The 27,890-nt window shown below is 41.0% G+C and overlaps 1 protein-coding gene across 1 annotated transcript in view; it reads left to right on the forward strand.

Annotated features, from left to right (window-relative positions):
- The window catches only part of LOC126412439 (uncharacterized), a 91,219-nt gene that overhangs the window by 31,028 nt on the left and 32,301 nt on the right, over positions 1 to 27,890 (forward strand). Inside the window, exons 2-3 of the mRNA XM_050082037.1 lie at positions 6,696 to 6,762; positions 8,002 to 8,528. Of these exons, the coding sequence (XP_049937994.1) occupies positions 8,007 to 8,528 (522 nt within the window). The 5' untranslated portion in view covers positions 6,696 to 6,762; positions 8,002 to 8,006. The remainder of the gene's footprint in view (positions 1 to 6,695; positions 6,763 to 8,001; positions 8,529 to 27,890) is intronic.

Below are 27,890 nucleotides of genomic sequence, written 5' to 3' on the forward strand. Positions count from 1 at the left end.
AACCCTAACTCACCACAAGCCATAAAGAGTTTTGAACCCTACTTGTGTGGTTTATCTTTCATATTCATTTTCATGTGGGGTCTTACCTTGGTGACACACGCCTGTTCATCAATTGAAAGACGTTCACCCATGGGTATTGAAAGACATCTTTGGCTCAAGTGGTCTGGTATTGGCCTTATTTTGTATAGTTTGTCAGTTTCAAGACCTTGGGGGTCTTGTCGCTTCAGGTTGTCATTGAAATGCCAAGTACTATGCAATCTCTAGAAGTATTTCTGTGACATAGTCTGTTTTACCGACTCAACCTCTAAATACATCATTCCATAGATCACGGACGTTAGCTGGTGGGGCCAAAGCACTGATGATGCATATGCCAAAATATTTATAAATGTCATAATTTGTACAATCAATTGGCTTGTTTGGATTTTGTTGAATAGCATATAAATTTGTTTCTTCCACAATTCTTGATATAATTTCATCAGTGAGAAAATATTTAAAACATTCGTACAGTGTAGATAGCTCTAGAACTGATTACTGTAATTTGTCCTTCCCTGTGAATGGGAACTCGTCAGGAGAGGAAGGAAACCTTTGCTTTTTCTATAAAACCTCATGGTTTTTTTATATTTCTTCTATTGGCAACAGGAATTTTAGTTCGAATTTCTGGAAGAGATGGAGAATTTCCTTGAACATTTCCCTTAGCTCTATTGGACATATTTGAAATTGGTTCTGTTTAGATATCAGTTCCAGGATCACTATCGCTGTCTGGAGTCTTGGACATTTATTGTTGGATCTTCGTCAGAATTGTCGAATTGAATTCCAGCCAATCTTCACTCTCTGAAGGGCAAACCATCGCCATTAATTCATCTGATGTCAAAACCTTACTTTTCCATTATCCCAACACACAACAGAATCCATCATAGTAATGTTTGATCAACATGTCTACAGGAAATTGCAGCAAAAAACACGTAGTTGGAATCTGTATAATGTAAGAGTTGAAAACAACAGTACAACCATATCACCCACTTTTTCAGATGTGCACACATTATAATATTACTTATTACTTGTTAATTAGCAGAAATATGCATAAACACGAAGGCACATTCACCGCTGTTATCGAATCACGAATATATATATTAGCTTCGTTTCCACCACGTGTACACACACTTACAAGACGGCGCTTCATGCCAAACTGAGGTTTCTGTATATGCGCCGAATATAAATCGTATAAGTCGACAGTGGCGTGGACTAGTGGCAAATTCTTGCACACAGCTTTAGATACGCATTAGTGCAGTTGTGTAAAGGGGACTTCAACGTTAAACTAGCAAAGATACCCGACAAAATTTTGTTTAATTCCGCTTTGCAGATATGCAAAGCTGCGTAGTGAAGGGTTGACAACTTATATGGATATACCATGCAACAGCATCTGCCTGCTGGGGAGTTTCGATGGCTGTTGGATGGGGACATCCTCAGATTAGGTGATTTCACGATTGTGGTTGCTGATTGTGGTGAAGAACATGTTTTGGAGGCAGATTTGGGATATCCTGTTAGTTTGCATGATGCACACAATGGTGTGCTGCTATGCCCAGAACACCTAGCCCTGTCCAACGGTTCTGCCACCAAGCTGACGACGACACTGGGGGGGGGGGGGGGGGGGAGAACATAGATACATTATGCACTATAGAACCTCCAACAGTATATCAGTTTGGGAATGGGACTGATTAGAGTCAACAGCAGAAACTCCTTCAAGCAGACACACTGGTTGAAGAACTATTGATGTTAATACTGCACAGAGAGTTCTCATGATGTGTGATGTTTGAGACAGATTTTTTAAAATTAATGAATAATGCTATTTTCCAAGAAACCATGGAGTATTTCAGAAACCATTGCATAACTCATGTAGTTTACCACTATGGGCATTATGGCGCACAAGAGTGTACTGCTAGGCCAAATTTTAAATGGCTCAAGGTTTTTAATCAAGGATTAGTCGCTCTGGAAATGGCTGATATTTCGATAGAGTTCCCAAAACCTGTTTATATTGGTATGTGTGTATTGGACATTTCCAAACTCCACATGTACCGATTTCACTATAATTTTGCAAAGACAAAATTCTCTGATCGATATATACTTTATATGAAAACAGACTTTTTCATCTACTGTGTGAAAGGCTGCGACCCATTTTAAGTGGTCAGGCACAATTCTGAAAAATTCTACACATTCGGATTTGTGGTCAATAATCTTTATGGTAGTAGACTTCAAAACAAGATGATTATCAGCCTGATGGAAGAAGACGTGAATGTGTTGCAGATAATGGCGTTTGTGGGTGTTAGATTCAAAATGTGTGTGTACCTTACTGACATAGGTGTCACCAAAAGGCAGGCTAAGGGCGTGTGTGCAGCCTCCATGGCTCTCATGAGTGATGATTACTTAGAGTGTCTGCTTCTAGGTGAGGATTCTTCTTCTCAGTGAACACGCAGTCACGGAGCATGGGTTGTATACTGTTTCGCAATGTAGAATCAGTCTGTCAGTTCATGACGACACATGAGTCATGTGTGAGGGTGGGATCGCGACTCTCCCATACTCACACTATACACTTGGCGTGGTTGAGTGTGTTAATAGGTGCTATCTGAGAGTAGTGGATATATATGTGTGAGTGTATGTAGAAGAGCTGCGTGACTGGTTTGTCATAGTTACATAAGTAGGTCTATGTATAAGCATGTGGTTTAGGTGTTGCCTGCATACGCTGCATGTAAATTGCATTCGGTTGGTGCATAAGTTCATCACATTTTTTCATTAAGTTTAATAAACATAAAAGATACACATAACAAAGACTTTAATCATCAAAAATATATTCTGCTCCGCTATTGACGGCAATCTGCCAACCCTACATAACTTTTAGATTCTGCGACTGTAGAAATCACTTGCTTCTGAGGCGAAGAACTCGTCGAGCCATGTTCAGAGCGCAATTTGATCCATAAAAGAAGTTCGTTGAAGACTTTTGGTTTGATGTAGGAAATGGTAAAAATCTGAGGCTGCAAGATGAGGTGATTAAGGTGAGTGCAGAATGACTTCCCAACCCAACTACTGTAGTGTTTTTTGCCAATGTAATGTAATGCGGGAGGGCATTATCGCGGAGTTGTGTCACTTCATGTAGTCTTCCTGTTCGTTGTTCTTGGATTGCGTCTGCAAGACGTCTCAGTTTTTGACAATAAATGTCAGCTGTGATGGTTACACCTTGCAGAAACAATTCGTAGCACACCACACCATTGCTGTTCCACCAGATGCATAACATTGTCTTATGCAGGTAAGCGCAGTTCTGTGTACAGGGAGTTGCTGCATTGTAGAGTTCAACCATTAATTTCTTTTCCTTACGTTAGCATAAAGACAGCACTTATCGTCACCATTAACAATACATGATAGGGATGGTCGGTGTTATTCCGAGGTACTGACGACGAGCAAGCAGATATGAGTAAATGACCACAAACTGATTTTTGTGATTGTGACTTAGAGTTTGTGGTAGCTGATCACACGAGTTTGGAACCTTCCCCATTGCATGCAAACGTCAGACAATGGTGGCATGATCATGGGTCATTACATTTGCCAGTTCTCGAGTACACTGACATGGATCATTGTGGATTAATGTGTTTAAACGATCTTCATCAAACACTGAAGGTCTTCCTGAATGTGGAGACTTACTAATGTTAAAACGATCGTCCTTAAAACGAGAAAACCATTTTATTACCATGCTCTGTCCACTGGCATTATCCCCATACATATTACGAATGTTTCTGGCTGCCTCCGCTACTGTCATCCTTCCACTGAACTCAAACAGAACAATATGTCGGAAATGTTCCGATCTCTCAACTTGGTAGTCCATTTTCTATCGTCCACAGCTCCATTCACTATCCCCAAACGACAGAATGACAATACTTAAGCTCAAATTGCGTAAGTGAACTACAAATAAAAAAGACAATGAAGAAATCAATGGCAAGCAGAATACTAGCATGTAAAAGAAAAACGCAAAAAACTTACACACAAATCTAATATGTAAAGTGTATGTAGTATGAGCGTGTGTATGTGTACTGTATATAGGTTTTTCTTCATCTGCTGCTACCCACTCCAGAATTATTAACGTATATATTTTTTATTCATCTCCCATTTTGTTTAAAATACCTAGTCTATTTCAAAAACAAGAATTGCATTACAAAGAATCCCTAACACTGTATCAAAGAAGATTCTCTTTAATATTGTATCAAAAAGAGATGACGTTTATTTTAGACAGCCATGGGAGATATAGTTGTGTAAAAAATGTTTCTCTGTTATTATTTTTCTAAGTCATCCATAAAGGAAAACGTATCTGCGTAGTATCTAATCAATGCTATGTATCTGTTTTCAAAAGAATTATTGTCTACCAAATGAATAAACCAGAAAATTATCAAATATATTTAACTCTCTTGGTCTTTATAAAGAAAAACAACTTATTTCATATTTTTGGATAGTTCAGTAGCAATGTAAAAATACGTAAGCATTATATGCGAGGGCTATTCACGAAGTACATTACTTTTTCGTTTGTGTCCGTTAGGGGCGGGGCTAGCGCGGCCATCCTGGTGTCATGGCATTCCGCCGCTCAGTCGGCATCCTGCCGTGCTAGTGAGAGGTTCGTGCTGTACTCCGTTGAGTTACTGTGGCAGTTTGAAATATCAGCGTTAATTGAAAATGCCGCGAAGTGTGAAGTGCGTGCTGTAATAAGGTTTCTGACTGCAAAAAACTGTACAACGATAGAAATCTATCGGCAGCTTTGTGAAGTGTATGGGGACAACATAATCACTGAAGGTGGAGTGCGTCAATGGGTCATAAAATTTAAAAATGGCCGAACTAACGTTCGCGACGAAGAGCGAAGTGGAAGACAAAAGCATAGTGACTGCCGAACTTGTCTAAAAAGTCGATGCCGCGGTCCGTGAAAACCGTAATTTCACAATAACGGAACTCTCTATGAGTTTTCCACAAATTTCACGAAGTTTGTTGCACGAAATCATTACCGAAAAGTTTGGTTACCACAAGTTTTGTGCACCAAAACTCTTGACATAGATTCACAAAAATCAGCGAATGGCTGCAGCCTTAACGTTTTTGGACGCTTACGAGAAAGATGGCGACTCATTACTCGATCGCATCGTTACAGGTGACGAAACATGGGTTAAGCATGTGAACTGCGAGACAAAATTGCAGTAAATGTAGTGGGGGCACACAAATTCGCCCCAAAAACCCAAGAAATGCATGCAGACAATGTCGGCAAGGAAGGTGATGGCGACTGTCTTTTGGGACAGAAAAGGTGTGATTTTTGTGGATTTCCTGGAAATAGGCACTACAATAAACTCTCAAAGGTATTGCCAAACTCTGCACAACCTCAGAAGAGCAATACAAAACAAGCGTAGGGGAAAGTTGGGCTCAAAGATTCACGACAACGTCCGGGCCCACACGGCAAATGCCACTCGTGAAGTTCTCGAATCTTTTAAGTGGGAGTTGTTTCCTCATCCGCCGTACAGTCCCGACCTGGCACCGAGCGACTTCCACTTGTTCCCAGCAATGAAGAACTGGTTGGCTATGCAGCGTTTTGATGACGGCGCACAGCTTCAAGAAGAGGTAACCACGTGGTCGAAGGCGCAGGCGGCCGAATATTACGACGAAGGAATTTCCAAGCTCGTCCATCGCTACGATAAGTGCCTTAATTTAATTGGTAACTACGTAGAAAAGTAGTATTTAAGTGTGGCTTTCATCTGTATATAATAAAAAAATTCCAATACTTTATTTATTTTTAATTCCAAAACGTAATGTACTTTGTGGATAGCCCTCGTAAATTAGATTTTTTTGGTAATGGGGCCACACAGTTTTTTTCTTTTAGTGCTTGTACACTACTGACAGGTACAACAGCACTGAATCTTCAAATGAAATAAAGTACAAAAATTTCATTCTTACAGCTCATTTAATTTCTCTTTTAATTTCCGATAACATTGTGGGGAAGATAAACACATGTAAGTTTCATACATTTCTTTGTCTACACTAGGTAGCATTGCCCTACCATACATGCTACATACAGCATCAAAACACATATTAAAGTTTCTTGTGAATACATCTTCAGAAAAGTACTCATTAGTCAGCTTTGAAAGAGTGTACCAAACATTACCAAAAAATTCATAAACATAATCCCACCCCCCAACTTGGCCATTCACTGCCCGCTAAATTGCTTAACTTGTGTACGTCAAGTTTCTCAATTTCGCTCCCTGTATGGTCCAATCTATCCTCATCATTAATAACTTTAATAACTTTCAGTCAGCGACACACACTGAGTGACAACTCAGTAACAAAGGGGGTGTAGTTTTATCGTTTAACAGAGAAGCTACACCTGAGAAATCCTCACATAACTGCCAACAGTCATATGATGAAAGCATAACAATCTTACTGCATACTGAGGATTTTCAAACCTATTAGAATATTGAACTCATGACCAGATGACATCCACACAACTACACATATGCTACCTCTCATGTTTAGACTGTACATAACCATGAATACAAACACTTTAATGTATGAGTAAGCCACTGTCACCACATGGATGGTAGTGCAAATGTAGGTAATACTGATAACTCATGATCATAGAAGTACAGTTCTTTTATATCGTTCTGTGATATGTCACACTGTTGCAGGTGGTGGTGGTTTGGAGGCTGAAAGTAGACGAAACAGCTGGTGGGAACTTGAATTCTGACGAATCAGGTAAGGGTGGCGGAAAATCGAGTCGTTCCCATAAATTAGGAAGGTTAACTGTATTATTATGAGGAGTCTGTGGTATCGCAGGAGAAAGAAAATATCACCAAATGGCAAATAATAACAATAATAATAATAACTCAAGACATAGAGGAATTGAAACTTGCCTATGAATGAAAGAGTTTTCTTCTATTTATTCTCCTCGCACTCAGTGGATTTTCTCTGGCACTTCATAGTGGTGGTGCCATTGCTCGAGCGAGGAACAGGTTAAGAATGACAGTCTTAGGCTGCTTGAGGCTCTAAGAGGGGCAGGTGCAGTGGTAAGGGGAGGGACAGTAGAAGCACACTACAACAGTGGTGGTGGGGGAAAGAGTGCACTGCACCATTGGGGGAGAGGAGACGTAATTTTGGATTATGACACCGTGGTAAACACAAACTTAAGTGTGATACTAGGGCACCATCTTGGCCATAAATTATGGTAATTATAATGACAGTTATGGACTATTAACTTGAATTATAATGATAGTTATTGCTCATTAACTACATCCTAAATAAACAAAACAAGAGCAGAACTGAACTGTTTGTTTACATAAAGGTCATTAAATTAGGCTAGGGTAACTGGCCAGGCTGTTAAATTAAGAAGAACAATGCACAACATTCAGGTAGAACTGGTATGCCCCTTACTGCCACAAACCCTCACAAATATATCAAGAGCTTGTGTCATGCAGATTGCACACTGCAATGTATGTAGAGGGTATACCAATGTGCTATTTTGCAGATCTTCACTTGATACAGGTTAAATAATAATACCATCATGTATCAATATATGTGTGGTCATTTCAATCCCTATGCAGTTACTACTTACTTCAGCCCCTTAAAGCCTGTCATTATTATGTGTGGAATTTTATACTGAGTAACCTTCCTACTTGAATGTGTCATACAATATTAACAGATTTCCTATATTGGAATGCTATTGGCACCACACTGCAGGTGACTGGGAGACCAGAATGCATCCAGTTCTAAATTTAAAGCAGGGCTAACTCTGAATTCATGTAGCTGGTTGTCGTGGGTGTCTTGCCCAAAAAATAGCCAACCTGCATTCCAAACTGTCCTGTATAGTCTAGTGTGTTCTATCAGTTCATGTGGTATACCTTGCTGTGAGTGTTCCACTAATTTTGAACTATTTTCATCCTGCTCTCGCCAAGATGCACATTACTCAAACAGAACATGCATGTTGTTGGTCAACAGGCGACATGCCGCTGCGTGTTTTCACTGAGGGACTGAGAATCCTAGCAGCCTACATGACAGTCAGAGGAATCCCAACCGTGGCTCGCCCCTACCTCCAGCAGCAGCTCCCCGGTTCATTGATGGTTGGCCATGTGAAACGTATAGTTTCTGGGGTGCTGCTAATGCTCCTCTCTATTAGAATGGTCGCTGCAGTGGGTGGCTTGATTGTGTTGGTGGGAGTCTACATGATAGCCACAGGAATTTTCCGGCTGGTCATCGACACAATACGTGTGCTGTGTCGCAATTGCGCCACACTCTTTGGAGCATTACTTCTGCTTCATGCACTCGTAGAGCATGTTGTAAATGATGGCCCACCTGCATGGGACTTCGCAGTGATGGTGTGCATCATGTTGGCCTACTGGATGGCGAAGGGCACCTTGCAGCTGAACGGGGACTCAGAGCTCTTTGGGATGATGCTTGTGCTCTTTGGTCTCGGCTTGCACATCGTAACTATATGGATGGCACGTGGCGTCGTGCAGTTTACTAAGGTAGGTGTTAGTAGACTCCTGTTATTAAGTTCCCAATTTATTAAAGTGACAATACTTCAACACTTTCTTAAAGCCGGCCGCGGTGGTCTAGCGGTTCTAGGCGCGCAGTCCGGAACCGCGCGACTGCTACGGTCGCAGGTTCGAATCCTGCCTCGGGCATGGATGTGTGTGATGTCCTTAGGTTAGTTAGGTTTAAGTAGTTCTAAGTTCTAGGGGACTGATGACCACAGTAGTTAAGTCCCATAGTGCTCAGAGTCATTTGAACCATTTGAACTTTCTTAAATAAGTACAATTTGTAATTCTAATTCATTTGTTTGCGCACCAAACTTTACTGTGAAGGACATCATGTCTAAAATCGATATTACATATGATGATTTAGTTTTAAGTTGGTGCCCTTTTATTTATCAAAACAGTGGAGGACCTAGTTAGTGCTGATGTAATGGAACTGCTAATACAGTTGAGTCAAAAAGGACTTTACAACTTTTGAATGATATAGAAATTTATTGGGATAACTGACAGAATAGGTAGATGTTTCAATAAAAGTCTCAAGTGTAATTTTGGTTCGATGTGACTACCACTTGTGATGTGATAAACATCCCACCAGTAATCAATTTCTTCCCACACTCGTTGCAACAAATCAGATGTAACATCCAATAAGCGGTGTAGATTCGATTTCTCAGGTCGACTACATTGTTTGGTAAGGGAGGAACATACACACAGTCTTTAATAAAATGTTGCTTTGGTTTTTGTGAACTGTGGGAAAAGCTCTCCCTAAACTGTTCAACATATTCATCAACACGTTGGTACACGATTATTTACCGTGTCGCAGTGAACAACCCGTCTCCACAATGTTCTTATGCCAAGAGTAAATTGCAGGCCTGCTTGGAGGTTCTTAGCGAATTCGGTGTAAAAATTGCGCCGAGCAAGAAACGAAAATATGTAGCGAGCACGCACCTACTAGTGAAAGAAGCCATTTTAACTGTGCATTATACTGGCGCTCTTGGCGGCAGAATCGGGTACTGATGAACTACATGAATCAACTTGAAGTTGTTCGCTACAAAATGATACATCTACCGATTCTGTAAGTTATCTCAATAAATTTCTATATCATTCCAAATTTATTAAGTCCTTTTTGACACAACCTGTTTTTCTACGCTTCCAGAGGTTTGGCCTTTCTTAGTGGGGTGGAGAAAGCGATATCAAAGAAAAGAAGAAGGGAACTGGAGTTGAAGAGTGCATAACGTTGTGTTTAACTGGCTAGATAAGTATGCAAATTTTTCGAGGCTCTGATGCGGACAAGCTGGAAAGTTCACGGCCTAACAGAGACTTCAAATATTCTTCTTCTTCATACATTCTCCATGATAGCTTAAGTCACAGGCAGCCATTATATCTTCTGCGTCGTTGCATCTATAGGGCTTTTTAAAGCAGTCATGTAGTGTGCATTTGGACAAAGGAATATACTGGAAGCCTTGATGCGTGACTGGGGTGCCGTTCAACACTGTACTAGCCACTGATGTGAACTATCGAGCGCCAAAATGATCAGCACTGAATGAGCCGAACATAACAGTCGCTACTTTAAAAGTTGAAGATGCACATTACTTTTGCTGGGACACCTTGAGAAAGATGTGTTCCATGATGTTGGTTGTGGTGGGGGGGGGTGGGGGGGTGGCGGTAATCTTGGTTTCTTATGGTAGACACCTTGCGTTAACGTTCATGTTTGTGTTCTTCTTGATATACAATACGTTATGTTTACTCTTTATCAGTAAAGTTGTTGCGTATTAGTCTGCATTATTTCCAGCATTTTTATGTCGACCCCAGTGATACAAAGACGTAGAGGATCGCAGTATACAGGCTGTCACAGTTTCTTCCCACAGCTGTGCTGGAGAGAGAAACAGCAACAGGAACACGACGGTTACGGTATTATGAAGACACTATATCACGGCAGTTTTAGGTGGGGAGTGTTTTGAACTATGGTTGATTAAGATACTGATACCGGTCGGGCCTGAACTACCACTAGCAACAGCAGCAAACAGTTGCGCTATAGCCACTACCAAATGCTGTGTGAATTCTAGTTTGCTGTGTGTTATGGATTGCTTGTTTTTTCACCTTACTTTGACATGAGTGAAGAGACTAATACTGGTGCACAAAGGGATTCGAACGCGAGTGTCATCACAACAAAACGAATCAGCGATCCCTATGAGCGTTATGTAAGTTCTGCTTTCGTGGAAGCACAGAAGACGGACGTAGGATGGCAGCCCTACGAGAGGGAGGCGGGGCTAATTGTCCCGCGCTACTCGATGTTAAAAAATTTCTCTTCTTCAGAAAAGCTTTCCTTGCCATTGTCAGTCTACATTTTATATCTTCTCTACTTCTACCATCGTCAGTTATTTTGCTCTCCAAATAGCAAAACTTCTTTACTATTTTAAGTGTCTCATTTCCTAATCTAATTCCCTCAGCATCACCCGACTCAATTCGACTACATTCCATTATCCTCGTTTTCCTTTTGTTGATGTTCATCTTATATCCTCCTTTCAAGACACTGTCCACTCCGTCCAACTGCTCTTCCAAGTCCTTTGCTGTATCTGACAGAATTACAATGTCATCGGCGAACCTCAAAGTTTTTATTTCTTCTCCATGGATTTTAATACCTACTTCGAATTTTTCTTTTGTTCCCTTTACTACTTGCTCAATATAAAGATTGAATAACATCGGTGATAGGCTACAACCCTATCTCACACCCTTCCCAACCTCTGCTTCCCTTTCATGCCCCTCGACTCTTATAACTGCCAACTGGTTTCTGTACAAATTGTAAATAGCCTTTCGCTCCCTGTATTTTACCCCTGCCACCTTTAGAATTTGAAAGAGAGTATTCCAGTCAACATTGTCAAAAGCTTTCTCTAAGTCTACAAATGCTAGGAATGTAGGTTTGCCTTTCCTTAATCTTTCTTCTATGATTAGTCGTAAGGTCAGCATTGCCTCAGGTGTTCCAACATTTCTACGGAATCCAAACTGATCTTCCCCAAGGTCGGCTCCTACCAGTTTTTCCATTTGTCTGCAAAGAATTCGCGTTAGTATTTTGCAAATGTGACTTATTAAACTGATAGCTCGGTAATTTTCACATCTGTCAACACCTGTTTTTGTTTTTGGGATTGGAAGTATTATATTCTTGTTGAAGTCTGAGGGTATTTCGCCTGTCTCATACATCTTGCTCACCAGATAGTAGAGCTTTGTTAGGACTGGCTCTCCCAAGGCCGTCAGTAGTTCTAATGGAATGTTGTCTACTCCTGGGGCCTTGTTTCGACTCAGGTCTTTCAGTGCTCTGTCAAACTCTTCACGCAGTATCGTATCACCCATTTCGTCTTCATCTACAACCTCTTCCATTTCCATAATATTGTCCTCACGTACATCGCCCTTGTATAGACCCTCTATATACTCCTTCCACCTTTCTGCTTTCCCTTCTTTGCTTAGAACTGGGTTTCCATCTGAGCCCTTGATATTCATACAGGTGGTTCTCTTCTCTCCAAAGATCTCTTTAATTTTCCTGTAGGCAATATCTATCTTATCTTTAGTGAGATAAGCCTCTACATCCTTACATTTGTCCTCTAGCCAACCCTGCTATGCCATTTTGCACTTCCTGTCGATCTCATTTTTGAGTCGTTTGTATTACTTTTTGCCTGCTTCATTTACTGCATTTTTATATTTTCCCCTTAAATCAATTAAATTCAATATTTCTTCTGTTACCCATGGGGTTTTATTTTCTCCTTTCATCAATTTAATTCAATATTTCTTTTGTTACCCAAGGGGTTCTACTAGCCCTCATCTTTTTACCTATGATGCTCTGCTGCTTTCACTACTTCATCCCTCAGACCTAGCCATTCTTCTTCTACTGTACTTCTTTCCCCCACTCCTGTCAATTGTTCCCTTATGCTCTCCCTGAAACTCTGTACAACCTCTGGTTTAGTTAGTTTATCCAGGTCCCATCTCCTGAAATTCGTACCTTTTTGCAGTTTCTTCAGTTTTAATCTACAGTTCATAACCAATAGATTGTGGTCAGAGTCCACATCGGCCCCTGGAAATGGCTTACAATTTAAAACCTGCTTCCTAAATCTGTGTCTTACCATTATATAATCTATGTGATACCTTCTAGTATCTCCAGGATTTTTCCATGTATACAATCTTCTTTTATGATTCTTGAACCAAGTGTTAACTATGATTAAGTTATGCTTTGTGCAAAATTCTACCAGATAGCTTCCTCTTTCATTTCTTACCCCCAATCCATATTCACCAACTACGTTACCTTCTCTCCCTTTTCCTACTCTCGAATTCCAGTCATCCATGACTATTAAATTTTCATCTATCTTCACTACCTGAATAATTTCTTTTATCTCATCATACATTTCATCAATTTCTTCACCATCTGCAGAGCTAGTTGACATATAAACTTGTACTACTGTAGTAGGTGTGGGCTTCGTGTCTATCTTGACCACAATAATGCGTTCACTATGCTGTTTGTAATAGCTTACCCGCACTCCATTTTTTTATTCATTATTAAACATACTCCTGCATTACCCCTTATTTGATTTTGTATTTATAACCCTGTATTCACCTGACCAGAAGTCTTGTTCCTCCTGCTACCGAACTTCACTAATTCCCACTATATCTAACTTTAACCTATCCATTTCCCTTTTTAAATTAGGGATCTGACATTCCATGCTCCGATCCGTAGAACGCCAGTTTTCTTTCTCCTGATAACGACGTCCTCCTGAGTAGACCCTGCCCGGTTATCCAAATGGGGGACTATTTGACCTCCGGAATATTTTACCCAAGAGGACACCATCATAACCATACAGTAAAGCTGCATGCCCTCAGGAAAAATTACGGCTGTAGTTTCCCCTTGCTTTCAGCCGTTCGCAGTAGCAGCACAGCAAGGTCGTTTTGGTTAGTGTTTCAAGGCCAGATCAGTCAATCATCCAGACTGTTGCCCCAGCAACTGCTGAAAAGGCTGCTGCCCCTCTTCAGGAACCACACGTTTGTCTGGCCTCCCAACAGATACCCCTCCATTGTGGTTGCACCTACGGTACGGCCATCTGTATTACTGAGGCAAGCAAGCCTCCCCACCAACGACAAGGTCCATGGTTCATGAGGGGAACTACACACCAAAAACACGTTTTTATCACCTCGGTTCCGAAGGTTCCAGAACCTGTACGGGAAATTGGAATAGAGATCAACATAAATATCATTTCCGCCCTTTTCATCACTCATGAAAGTAACATATTGCATGTTGTACCACCATACAGCGAGACCATCAGAGGTGGTCCCCCCCCCCCCCCCTCGACTGGTACCTCTAATGCCCAGTAGCACGTCCTCTAGCATTGATGCATGCCTGTATTCGTCGTGGCATACTATCCATAAGTTCATCAAGGCACTGTTGGTCCAGATTGTCCCATTCCTTAACGGCGATTCGGCGTAGGTACCTCAGGGTGGTTCGTGGGTCACGCCGTCCATAAACAGCCCTTTTCAATCTATCCCAGGCATGTTCGATAGGGTTCATGTCTGGAGAACATGCTGGCCACTCTAGTCGAGCGATGGTGTTATCCTGAAGAAAGTCATTCACAAGATGTGCACAATGGCGGCGCGAATTATCGTCCATGAAGACCAAGCCTCGCCAATATGGTTGCGCTATAGGTTGAATGATGGCATTGACGTATCAAACAGCCGTTACGGCGCCTTCCATGACCACCAGCGGCGTACGTCGGTCCCACATAACGCCACCCCAAAACAGCAGGAAACCTCCACCTTGCTGCACTTGCTGGACAGTGTGTCTGAGGCGTTCAGCCTGACTGGGTTGCCTCCAAACACGTCTCCGACGATTGTCTGGTTGAAGGCATATGCGACACTCATTGGTGAAGAAAACGTGATGCCAATCCTGAGCGGTCCATTTGGCATGTTTTTGGGCCTATCTGTACCGCGCTGCATGGTGTCGTTGTTGCAGAGATGAACCTCGCCATGGACATCGGGAGTGAAGTTGCGCATCATGCAACCTACTGCGAACTGTTTGAGTGGTACCACGACGTCCTGTGGCTGCACGAAAAGTATTATTCAACCTGGTGGTGCAGCTATCAAGGTTCCTCCGAACAATAATCCGTAGGTAGCGGTCATCCACTGCAGTAGTGGCCCTTGGGCGGCTCGAGCGAGGCATGTCATTTCCAGTTCCTGTCTCTCCGTATCTCCTCCATGTCCGAACAACATCGCTTTGGTTCACTCCGAGACGCCTGGACAATTCCCTTGTTGAGAGCCCTTCCTGGCACAAAGTAATAATGCGGAAGCGGTGGAACCGGTATTGATCGTCTAGGCATGGTTGAACTACAGACAATGCGAGCCGTGTACCCCCTTCCTTGTGGAATGACTGGAACTGATCATCTGTCGGACCCCCCTCCGTGTAATAGGCGCTACTCATGCACGGTTGTTTACATCTTTGGGCGGGTTTAGTGACATCTCTGAACAGTCAAAGGGACTGTGTCTGTGACACAATATCCACAGTCAACGTCTATCTTCAGGAGTTCTGGGAACCGAGGTGATGCAAAACTATTTTTCATTTGTGAATATGGGTGAGAAGTCATGGTTCCACGGCTGGGTAGCTGACAACAGCTGGGAGAGCAGTGTGCAGATCCATGCCTCTCGATACCGAAACTGAATGACACCACTGACACAGGGCAACGCGGCGTCAGAATTGTTACATGGCGTTAGTTGCTGCTAAAATACACTACTGGCCATTAAAATTACTACACCAAGTAGATATGCAGATGATAAATGGGCATTCATTGCACAAATATACTAGAACTGACATGTGATTACATTTTCACGTAATTTGGGTGCGTAGATCCTCAGAAATCAGTACCCAGAACAACCATCTTTGGCCGTGATAACGGCCTTGATACGCCTGGGCATTGAGTCAAACAGAGCTTGGATGGCGTGTAAAGGTACAGCTGCCCATGCAGCTTCAACACGATACCACAGTTCATCAAGAGAAGTGACTGGCGTATTGTGACGAGCCAGTTGCTCGGCCACCATTGACCAGATGTTTTCAATTGGTGAGAGATCTGGAGAATGTGCTGTCCAGGGCAGCAGTCGAACATTGTCTGTTTCCGGAAAGGCCCATACAGGACCTGCAACATACGGTCGTGCATTATCCAGCTGAAATGTAGGGTTTCGCAGGGATCGAATGAAGAGTAGAGCCACGGGTCGTAGCACATCTGAAATGTAACGTCCACTGTTCAAAGTGCCGTCAATGCGAACAAGAGGTGACCGAGATGTGTAACCAATGGCGCCCCATACCATCACGCTGGGTGATATGCCAGTATGGCGATGACGAATACACGCTTCCAATGTGCGTTCACTGCGATGTCGCCAAACACGGATGCGCCATCATGATGCTTTAAAGAGATCCTGGATTCATCCGAAAAAATGACGTTTTGCCATTCGTGCACCCAGGTTCGTCGTTGAGTACATCATCCCAGGTGCTCCTGTCTGTGATGCAGCGTCAAGGGTAACTGCAGCCATGGTCTCCGAGCTAATAGTCCATGGTGCTGCAAACGTCGTCGAACTGTTCGTGCAGATGGTTGTTGTCTTGCAAACGTCCCCATTTGTTGACTCAGGGATCGAGACGTGGCTGCACGATCCGTTACAGCCATACGTATAAGATGCCTGTCATCTCGACTGCTAGTGATACGAGGCCGTTGGGATCCAGCACGGCGTTCCGTATTATCCTCCTGAACCCACCGATTCCATATTCTGCTAATCATTTGCATATCACAGCATCTTCTTCCTGTCGGTTAAATTTCGCGTCTGTAGCACGTCATCTTCATGGTGTTGCAATTTTAATGGCCAGTAGTGTATATTTGTAGTAGTTTAGTTCTTTGATTAATTATAGCACTCATATCAACAGCTTATGGTAACAGCTGCTAGCAACAGAAGGCGTCAAAATGCTGCACAATCTTAACAAAAAGGCAGCTCGGAAGACAGCAAATGTTATGCGGTTAACAAATATGATTAATGAGTCCACAATATTTCTTCTTTATGGCCAGCAGCGTAATATGTGTCTGATAACGACATGATTATTAGAATAGATGCATCAAAATAGCTGCTTGTATAAATGTGAATGTCACGTACATTGAAGTGACTACATTGTAATCTCGCCTGGACTGATGTGACGTCCATGCTACGTCGTTAGTGTACTGTCTTATAAGTGTCACTGTTTTACTAAGATGGTAATGACGTAATACATTGAAAATAAAACTTTAATTACAATGTAACAGTAGATTGACAGTTCCATTCTCTATGTTTACAAAGATCATGCGGATGAACAGCAATATTATTTCATTAACTAGAATTTATTACGGTGTGATAACCCAGGCATATATAAAAATGCATGCAGCAGCAGTAATAGCTTTTACATTGGCCGAACAGGAAGAAATTTTAATGTGAGATGTAAGGAACACATTAGAGAGGGCGAAAATAGTCAGTCGAGCATCTTTCTACACATGAAAAATCAAAACCACGCTGCTGATACGATCGAAAATACATTCCAGATTATACACAAAATACCAAAAGGTTTACAATGAAGATTCTTGAAAAACTGGAAACTTATATACACACACGAGAAGATACCCATAAGAAATATTAAACGAGCATGCAGAATTCAGACGCAAGTGCTACCTCAAAAACTTTATTGAACTTTTAAACACGAAAATGGATCAGTCGGAACTAACATACGCAATAACCACAGATAATCTTACTAATTTTCATGGAGGTAAGCCGGCCGTTGTGGCCGAGCGGTTCTAGGCGCTTCAGTCTGGAACCGCGTGAACGCTACGGTCGCAGTTTCGAATCCTGTCTCGGGCATGGATGTGTGTGATGTCCTTAGGTTAGTTAGATTTTAGTAGTGCTAAGTTCTATGGGACTGATGACCTCAGATGTTAAGTCCCATAGTGCTCAGAGCCATTTGAACCATTTGAACCATGGAGGTAAAAAAAGAAGGATGGTGGCACTACAGATTTACGCTGTACGCTGTTTTGAAACCAGAGTGGATGGGGGCTACCGCCATTTTAAGTAGCCCAAAACATTAGCAGACTACCGTTTACGGTTTACTTCTTGTTCACTAATCTCATCCTGTGCGTGCAACAGCTGTTTCATATAACAAAGTTACACTGCTTACATGAACAACGTAGTGTAAGGAAGACAATTTCGAACGTTTTTCTGTTCTTGAGTGCGTCTTTGCTCTAGTAACACGAAACATTTGACCTCCTTAACTTGCTTTTTGCTGCAATATTTCTGGTAACCAGAAACAGAAGGAAGTGATATGAAAAGCATTCTTTCGTAATTCAATTTATTCCACTTTTACTATATCTGTATAAATAGCAAGTGAAACTCGAACTCCGAAACCAATGCTTGTTTGATTATTGGTTCCGCATTGCTTGTTCGTTACTTTTTCAGCTTTCAACTCGTTTGCGCAACATTTTTAGTGTTCACGTTAGCAAAAACCTTTCCTACGTGTTCTTTCCCAGCCCATAAACGTGTGTAATGAGGTAAGAAGCAAGGCATGCTATCGTGTCTTGTGCATAGCAACTAAGTGAATGATTATTGAAATGTCAAAGAAACAGAACTGCATAGAGGTATACTTCCCCACAGAGTAGAGTTCTTGTTTTAACATTGTCAGTGCAATAGTCACACACACACACACACACACACACACACATATATATATATATATATATATATATGGTCCATTGATCGTGACCGGGCCAAATATCTCACGAAATAAACGTCAAACGAAAAACTACAAAGAACGAAACTTGTCTAACTTGAAGGGGGTTGGCCCGCTAGATGGCGCTGCCATAGGTCAAACGGATATCAACTGCGTTTTTTTAAAAATAGGAACCCCCATTTTTCTTACATATTCGAGTAGTACGTAAAGAAATATGAATGTTTTAGTTGGACCACTTTCTTCGCTTTGTGATAGATGGCGACTCACAATTTTAGACGTACAGTTGGTAACAGGTAGGTTTTTTAAATTAAAATACAGAACGTAGGTACGTTTGAACATTTTATTTCGGTTGTTCCAATGTGATACATGTACCTTTGTGAACTTATCATTTCTCAGAACGCATGCTGTTACAGCGTGATTACCTGTAAATACCACATTAATGCAATAAATGCTCAAAATTATGTCCGCCAGCCTCAATGCATTTGGCAATACGTGTAACGACATTCCTCTCAACAGCGAGTAGTTGGCCTTCCGTAATGTTCGCACATGCATTGACAATGCGCTGACGCATGTTGTCAGGCGTTGTCGGTGGATCATGCTAGCAAATATCCTTCAACATTCCCCACAGAAAGATATCCGGGGACGTCAGACCCGGTGAACGTGCGGGCCATGTTATGGTGCTTCGACGACGAATCCACCTGTCATGAAATATGCTATTCAATACCGCTTCAACCGCACGCGAGCTATGTGCCGGACATCCATCATATAGGAAGTACATCGCCATTCTGTCATGCAGTGAAACATCTTGTAGTAACATCGGTAGAACATTACGCAGGAAATCAGCATACATTGCACCATTTAGATTGCCATCGATAAAATGGGGGCCAATTATCCTTCCTCCCCTAATGCCGCACCGTACATTAACCCGCCAAGGTCACTGATGTTCTACCTGTCGCAGCCATCGTGGATTTTCCGTTGCCCAATAGTGCATATTATGCCGGTTTACGTTACCGCTGTAGGTGAATCACGCGTCGCTAAATAGAACGCGTGCAAAATTCTGTCATCGTCCCGTAATTTCTCTTGTGCTCAGTGGCAGAACTGTACACGACGTTCAAAGTCGTCGCCATGCAATTCCTGGTGCACGGAAATATGGTACGGGTGCAATGGATGTTGATGTAGCATTCTCAACACCGACGTTTTTGAGATTCCGATTCTCGTGCAGTTTGTCTGCTACTGATGTGCGGATTAACTGCGACAGCAGCTAAAACACCTACTTGGGCCTCATTTGTTGCAGGTCGTGGTTGACGTTTCACATGTGGCTAAATACTTCCTGTTTCTTTAAATAACGTAACTATCCGGCGAACAGTCCGGACACTTGGATGATGTCGTCCAGGATACCGAGCAGGATACATAGCACACGTCCGTTGGGCATTTTGATCACAATAGCCATACATCAACACCATATCCACCTTTTCCGCAATTGGTAAACCGTCCATTTTAACACGGGTAATGTATCACGAAGCAAATACCGTCCGCACTGGCGGAATGTTACGTGATACCACGTACTTATACATTTGTGACTATTACAGCGCCACATATCACAAAGCGAGAAAAGTGGTCCAGTTATAACATTCATATTTATTTTCGTACTACACGAATATGTAATAAAAATGGGGGTTCCTAATTTAAAAAACGCAGTTGATATCCGTTTCACCTATGGCAGCGCCATCTAGCGGGCCAACCATAGCGCCATTTGGTTTCCCCCTTCAAGCTAGACGAGTTTCGTTCTTTGTAGTTTTTTCGTTTGATGCTTATTTCGTGAGATATTTGACGTGGTCACGATCAATGGACCACCCTGTATATACATATTTTTTGAAACATTTATGGAATGCTATAAATTCTGATTAAGGCAATGGTCTCAAACGCTGTATATTTTGCTTTAAGATGCATGTGAGTAACTGTTAAGTAATGATGGTATAACCTGTGTAAGATGTAGGCCTACCTTTCCAACTGTAGTCAGTTTGCTTCCTTTCCCGGTATATTTCTCGCCTGTAACTCCGTCAGTTTTCTAGAAATAACTGAACGTGGCACAATTGGATTGTACGTCTACTTTCATCACCTACTTGATTTTACTTTTGCATTTAATTTTAACGTATACAAAGCATATAAGTGTATACCACGCTTTGTGATATACCAGTAGTACTTACATACTTTCATGTTCCACGTATCATTTGCACGATAAATCATAATGATATGGAAAGCCTCATTATATATTGACATTGTTGTTTTTTTTATATGCCTCAGTTCTGATAATTGTTTTTACGTTTTTTAATAAAAGACAGACAGATGTTAATAATTCCTACCGATCATTTCTACATTTCAGTTTTAGCTTATCTCCGTCTGCTAATGAGATACAACGAAGCAGTTAGCCAATTACTTTTTATTTCCTTAAGCTCAAACACTAATCAACTGAAAAATCTACGTCAATACAAAGAATACTAATAAGAATCAAAGAGTAAAGCACATTGTCCATACGCTCGTCGCCACAGAATAATGCTGCGTTTCACTGCGCATTCACAGATGTTCTTCTGGCGACTCCCACACAGTAATAGATAATCTTTCACAGTATTCGAGGAGTTATCAAAGAGAAACGTTTCGAATCTTACTTTGCTGTGTGTCCGGGATTTTATGTCAACGGGTAAGTGATCAAAACTTTTGGCTGCAGCATTGTGAACCCCGTTTGTGATGCAGGCAACTTTAATATGGCGTATTGAATATCCGTTTTTCTTCTGGTATTGTAATTATGTACATTCATCATTCCTGTTGAAGTGCAGTGGATGATTCACAACAAACTTCATGAGGGAATAACTGCAGTGTGAATCGGATCGATTTCTACTCACACGCCGAGCACAAGGCAGCCACGGCGGAAAGAGTATTGACACAAATTTTCACCTAAATCCTTCCTCAGAAAGGAAGCACAGCTTACATACGCATTCATACAATCATACACACAAAATTCACGCGAAAATGACCGTAGTCTCCGGCTGTTCTAGCCAGAATCTTTTTTAAAGGGGGAGGAAATGTGAACAAGGAATAATAATTATCGGCGAGTGGAATTTAGGGCATGAGATTCTGCCCCAACAATCAGCGCGGTTACGTAGCCGTGTCTTGACCGGGAACAAGACAGTTCATAGAGTGTGGCTCGGATGTCGGAGCCTTTGCTACTTGGGAGTTAATTAAAAACACGGAAAAGAAGAGAAACAACGGACACTGACTAAAGTAAGGCAAATGTAAAGCCAAATGAGAGAAGTATAACCATTACAATAAAGGTAAACAGTGCAACAATAATTCATGTATACAAAAGAAAATATTGCATGAATTGCTCCACTTACAAATGAAACGTGATTCCTTTAAACTTGAGGTTACGATCGGATCGATTACTACAACCGTAAACAACGCAAGGTGGCATTTTTAATGAAGCATCTACGTCTGCGCAAAATCAAACCACCCAACACTGTCGAAACTGGGCATGGGTACATCAGAATGACGTCACGAGGAAGTATCACCACGGCGAACTATATACGTATGAATGCCGTGAACGTAATGTTTTGGGCTAGTTAAGATGGTGGAGATCGGCTTCAAGTTTGCGACTTAATGACACCTCCCTTCTGTTTTTTCACCTCCATGCAAATTTCAGTTAGTAAAATAATGTTATTCATCTGCATAATCTTTGTAAATATGTAAGACTGGAACTGTCAGACTACTGTCACACCATAATTAACGTGTTAATTTCAATATATTACGTCATTTACCATTTTATTAAAACAGTGACAGTTATAAGACATTTCACTAACGAAGTAGTATGACGTCACATCAATCTAGAAGTGAGTACAATATAGTGACTTTCTTATAAATGACATTCGCATTGATACACGTTCTCACCAAGGTTGTATTCGTAGGTTCTTGACGATGGCGATAAATGTCGATAAAGTCTGTCATACATAAAGATTTTGGTGCATCTATTCTAACAGATGATTAATGAGGTTAACGTTGTGACGCCGTTTGAATGAAGAGAGAACTGTAAGAGGCGCTTGGAAGAAATTTCATGAAGACACACAATGCATAATTTCTTGTCAGGTGATGATCATTACACTGACTTGTCGCATGCGAAGAGTATGGAGCAAAAGTGAAGCTTGATTTTGAGAAGACAGTGAAAAGGGCCGAAGGTAAGCTTTCTGCGTCCTCGATCTACAGTCAGACTGTAGTGTTACCTTATCCTCGGGGCTCTGCCGTGAAAAATATAAAATAGAAAATCTGATTGATATCTTGAATTTTGGTGGTTTCAGTTACGGATAAGGCGGACTTAATATTGATTGAGATCGTGCTGTAATTTGACCGTGCATGGCAGACCGGGTCGGCACCACTACAAAAAGCGACTGTACTGAAATAGCATCAGAAAACTAATTGAAATTTACCTTATAATCTTGTTAGATACGCAGTATTAATTACAATATAGTCTTCATGGCTGTCCTCCTAATTTCTCTTGTAGGACGACCCGTCTTTCACTTTTCTCCGTCTGTTGAAAAACTTCTTCAAGTTGTCACTGTCATGATCAATTTACAAATTTGGCGATAACCACCTCGAATCGCTATTGAAACAACCTCGCTTTGTAATGTAATTTTAATTTCCACCCAAAAAGCACATTCAACACATCGCCGAAAAATACACGTCTTTCGTATGAAGACAAGAGAGAGAGTGTCTCATCAATTAGTTGTTAAAAACAAAAAACCTACGCAAAAGTAAAAAGACGAACAAAATTATTTATAAAAATCTGCGTGCGCGATCGTAAATTATATCTTTGTATTGGCGGAGGCCCGGAAGTCAAAGTGCCATTACAATGCCTCCTCTACCGACACGCTCCGCAAGCGAGCGTGGCAGTATAGAATATTTAAATAGATACATATATATGAGTAAATAGGAGATTTACATATTACAAAAAATATTTCTGAGCACAATGCTCTTTGCATATCAGTCTTTGTATACAGTCTTTTTGGTGTGTATCTTCTTTAGGAGTCGTAACCAACGAGTTAAAATTTCATGGAGTGGCTATAGGTCCGCCATGTTTGAAGCAAATCGAAGTTCTGGCCGCCATGTTTTCTTTAGTCAAGGCATTCGTCTGCTGTGTCCCGCCCCCTTGTAACTGCGTTTGACTTACTTGAAATAGCCCATACTATCTTTATTTTTTCTAAAACAAGCAATAGACAGCAGTCATTTCAGTGTACACTGACAGCAAAAAGGGATGTTTTTGTCGAAATATGGCTAAACTTTTCGATGTAGGTAACACTACAAGACAACTCAAATAAGTCTGTCCATCCACTATAACGTTACTTGTTGCCCATAAATTAATGCAATTAGAGCAGGTACCACCAGAATATTACGGTGAAACTTCTAAACATGCTGTGGTTAACTATTAGAAACAGTAACGGGCGCAGAAATGCGATATTTTTGTCGCTATTTCAAAGTAAACAGTCAAAGCCTCAAAAACCAGCACACTGTGAACGAGAATTTATTTGAAATATGTGTTACAAGTAGTTAACACAAGCATAGTAATTCAATAACAAAGTCGAAGCGTTCTTGGGTGGGGTAATTTCACAAATTTTCGTAAGTAGCTGTATGCCTTGGCAGAATAAAAGTGTAGGGTCAGGGCAAATTTCCTTATTTGCTGAGAATAATGGCATACTTTAGCACCGCACCGAAGTTCCAATAGCTCCTTCAACAAACCAACTACATGTTCACTGTTTAACATTTCAGAAACTGAACTACATAGCCTTCTTCTCAAACCAGCAACTACAGTCTGTAACTGCACTATTCTTCTTTTGTGTCGTACACTAAGTTGCTTCATTTGCTTTATCCGCTTCTTTAGTCGCACATTCTCTGCTTGTAATCTGTTATATTGTGTTTTCAACTTCTTAGGGCTTGGTAGACAGTAATTGTGGTCACCAGAAACAGATGTGGGTCTGACAGGCACTGAAAGAATGTAGTTACATCATAAGTTTATAACAGTTACACCATAAGATTATAATAGAAAGTATGTAATTCAAAGTAATAAGAACACGGAGTAAAATTAAATTATTGACTTACTTTGTGCTAATGATGTCACTGTAATAGCACTATCTTGCAAATTGTCGAAAGATCGCTTTCTGGGTTGTGGTCGTAATACTTTATCTTGCTTTTGTAAATGTGGTGGAAAGTTAAAGATAGTAGGTACTGGTTTTGACAAAAGGCGCCTCTGGACATTTGTGTGGTATATATATTTCTCTTCAAAATGAGCTGAACAGAGGTAACTGGCTGTAGTAGGAAACCAGTTTTCTCGCTTCATATTTATAGCCCATCTTTTTGTAATTTCCTTATCTTTTAAAGGAAATCTGTAATCAACGATAAATAAATTACTTCCTGCATTTGTCTTAAGCATAATTACAGTTCCAATGCAAATGACTCTTTAATAAACATTAAAAAACGTGTGTCGTATTTCGGTACTAATATACTTACTTATAATATGAAATATATTGTTTTATCGCTGCGATTTGTGCAATTGAACGCTGAGCACACTGCAGGCATGTTGACTTCATATTTTGTAACAAAAAAGTCGACTAGAAAAGTTAAATATTGCAGTAATATCACAACATCTGACACACTTCCAACACAAACAACAGTAACGCTTTCCTAATGTTTTGACTAAGGAGAACATGGCGGCCGAGTTAGCGTTGGTTGCCGCTAGGAGCGCTGTAACTAGTATCTCAGCCACTCTATGAAATTTTAACTCGTTGACTTAATCTGTGACGTTGCCAGCAAGTAAACCGGAGTCCTTTTCAGGAGATAACGAAAGCCAGCTATGTTCCTGCAACAAATTCAGATACTCCAACGGAGACAACGCCTATCAGCCAACCGTCAAAAAACACGAATTTCTCTGAGTGTGTGTTGAAGGACAATAGAAATTACTCGTTGACGGTATCCCAGTGGCGGCATCATCTTATGAGGACATGAAAAGAATCCTCAATAAACGATATGGAGACCTCATATCTCAATTAAATGGAACCCATTCGGATCGTCCCGCTAGAAATCTTGAACATCACTTTCATAGGCCGTAAGCGATGTATACAGGCCCTAAGTCAGGGGGTTAATACACATGGTAGTGTACTCGCGCCAGATATACTGTGCACATTACCTGGCGACATATTAAACAAACGCCAAATAATTCACGGGATTTTGGAGAAACTGTCACAAGGTAAAATTTTGAAGATTATGTTGTTTTTAGCTCATGAACATCGTGCGAAACTTACTGCGCAGAAGATAAGAGGGTAATTTAATTCCACGGATCTGACCTCCCAAGCAGCTACATTTCATTTTCATTCTACACCTACATCTATACTCTGCCAATCACTGTGAAGTGCATGGCGGAGGGTACGTCCCACTGTACCATTTATTAGGCCTTTTCCCAGTTCCATTTACGTATGGAGTGCGAGAAGAATGATTGTTTAAATGTATATGTGAGTGCTGTAATTAATCCAGCCTTGTCCTTGCGATCCTTATGGGAGCGATATTAGGGCGTTGTAGTATATTCCTAGATTCATAATTTAAAGCGGGTTCTTGAAACTTTATTGGTAGACTTTCTCGGGATAGATTACGTCTGCCGGCTCAGTTCTTCCAACGTGTGTGTGACATTCTCCCACGAGTCAAACAAACCACTAACAATTCGTACTGCCCTTCTCTGTTTATGTTCAATGTCTCTCTATAGTCCTATTTGATAAAGGCTGAGCAATATTCCAGGAAGAGTCATACGAGTGATTTGTAAGCAATGCCCTTTCTAGACTATCCCTAGTGTTCCATCAATAAAATGAAGTGTGCTACGTTCTTTATCCACGATTGAGCCTATGTGATGGTGCTACTTCATGTCCTTACTAAGTGACATCTTGGTATTTGTATGAGTTTACGGATTCCAACTATGACCAACTAATATTGTATTCATAGGATATTAAGCTTTTTCGTTTTGTGAAGTGCTCAGTTTCACATTTCTGGACATTTAAAGCAAGTCTCGAATTTTTGCACCATTCTGAAATCTTATCGAGGTCCAACTGATCACTTGTGCTGCTTTGTTCAGACTGTAATTTATTACATATAACTATATCATCTGCTGAACGTCTGATGTTACTATTAAATTAACGTTGTTTGCAAGATCATTAATACAAGTTACTGGCTTTCGGGATATCATGTGAGAAAAGTGTTGGGTTTCAAATGAGCTACGTTTCCGAACTCCATGCTGGTTGGCACGGAGGATACCTCATTAAGTTTGAGCCCAGAATATTTTCTAAGATTCTGCAACATATGGATGTCAAGGATATTGGACAGCAGTTTTGTGGATTACTTCTGCTACCCTTTTTGTAGAAACGGGGTACCTGTGCTTTACTCCAGCTACTGGGGACAATCTTTTTTTCGGGGGATCTACGACAGATCGTAATTAACAGGGGGGCTAACTCAGCCGAAGATTGGTTATAGAATGTGATAGGGACTCCATCTGGCTCTGGGGCGTTGTTCAATTTTAACGATATCAGCTGATCCTTAACGACACTGACACTAATATCTACTTCATTCATCTTTCCAGCGGTACTAAAATTAAATTGGGACAATATTCCTAGGTTTTTCTTTGTAAAACAACATTTGAAAACAGAATTAAGCATGTCTGCTTTTGCTTTGCTGCTCTCAATTTCACATCCTACTTTATCCATGTGTGACTGGACACTAACTTTACATATGATGAGAGTTTGTTTGGGTTTGGTGAAATACCTTTCGACAATACGGTAATTACTATCTTGACTGCCAACATGTTTCATTCAACATCTACCAATCTGTAGCCATAAGATTTCATTTATGCGTATTACACAGTTATATCTGTTCCTTTAGAAGTTTCTTTACGGTGACTGTGTGCCACAGAGTATCGCTCCCATCATGAACTGTTCTGTAGAGTACATATCTATCCGCACATCATCAACTATTCTTTTAAGCTTCAGCCTTAATTCGCCTACAAGTTCTTGTCCTGAGCTAAAAGTATCAATTTATTCATTGAGATATGACAGTACCGCTTCTCTGCCTAGTTTACTGAACACATAAATATTTCTGCTTGTTTTAGTTGCTCTTTGAACTTTGGTATTCATTGCGGTTATAACTGCCTCATACACACTGATATCAGATTCTATGTGGACGACAAGGTCAGGTCTCGTTGATGCCATTAGATCTAAAATATTTCCATCATGAGTGGGGTTCAGACTATCTGTAATAGGTAGTTTCCAGAGAAGGCGTTTAGTAACGTTTAACAGATGAGTTTGGTAGTCGATAGAAGGACCGTATTGTAACTTTATTCTCACCCTTGAAACTGAGACTTGCCCAAACAGTGTCATATGCAGCTTTATTATCTATCTCGGTGGATTTGAGTTTCTTGTATGCTGAGACAAAAGTACCATTTTTATTTGCCATTTCTTATCCTTTTTGTATACGCTTAAATTTTCCCATGGATCTCACGACTGTCAGCTTGAAGTTTTCATTAC

This window comes from Schistocerca serialis, chromosome 7 (genome assembly GCF_023864345.2).
Source record: "Schistocerca serialis cubense isolate TAMUIC-IGC-003099 chromosome 7, iqSchSeri2.2, whole genome shotgun sequence".
Taxonomy (NCBI): Eukaryota; Metazoa; Arthropoda; class Insecta; order Orthoptera; family Acrididae; genus Schistocerca; species Schistocerca serialis.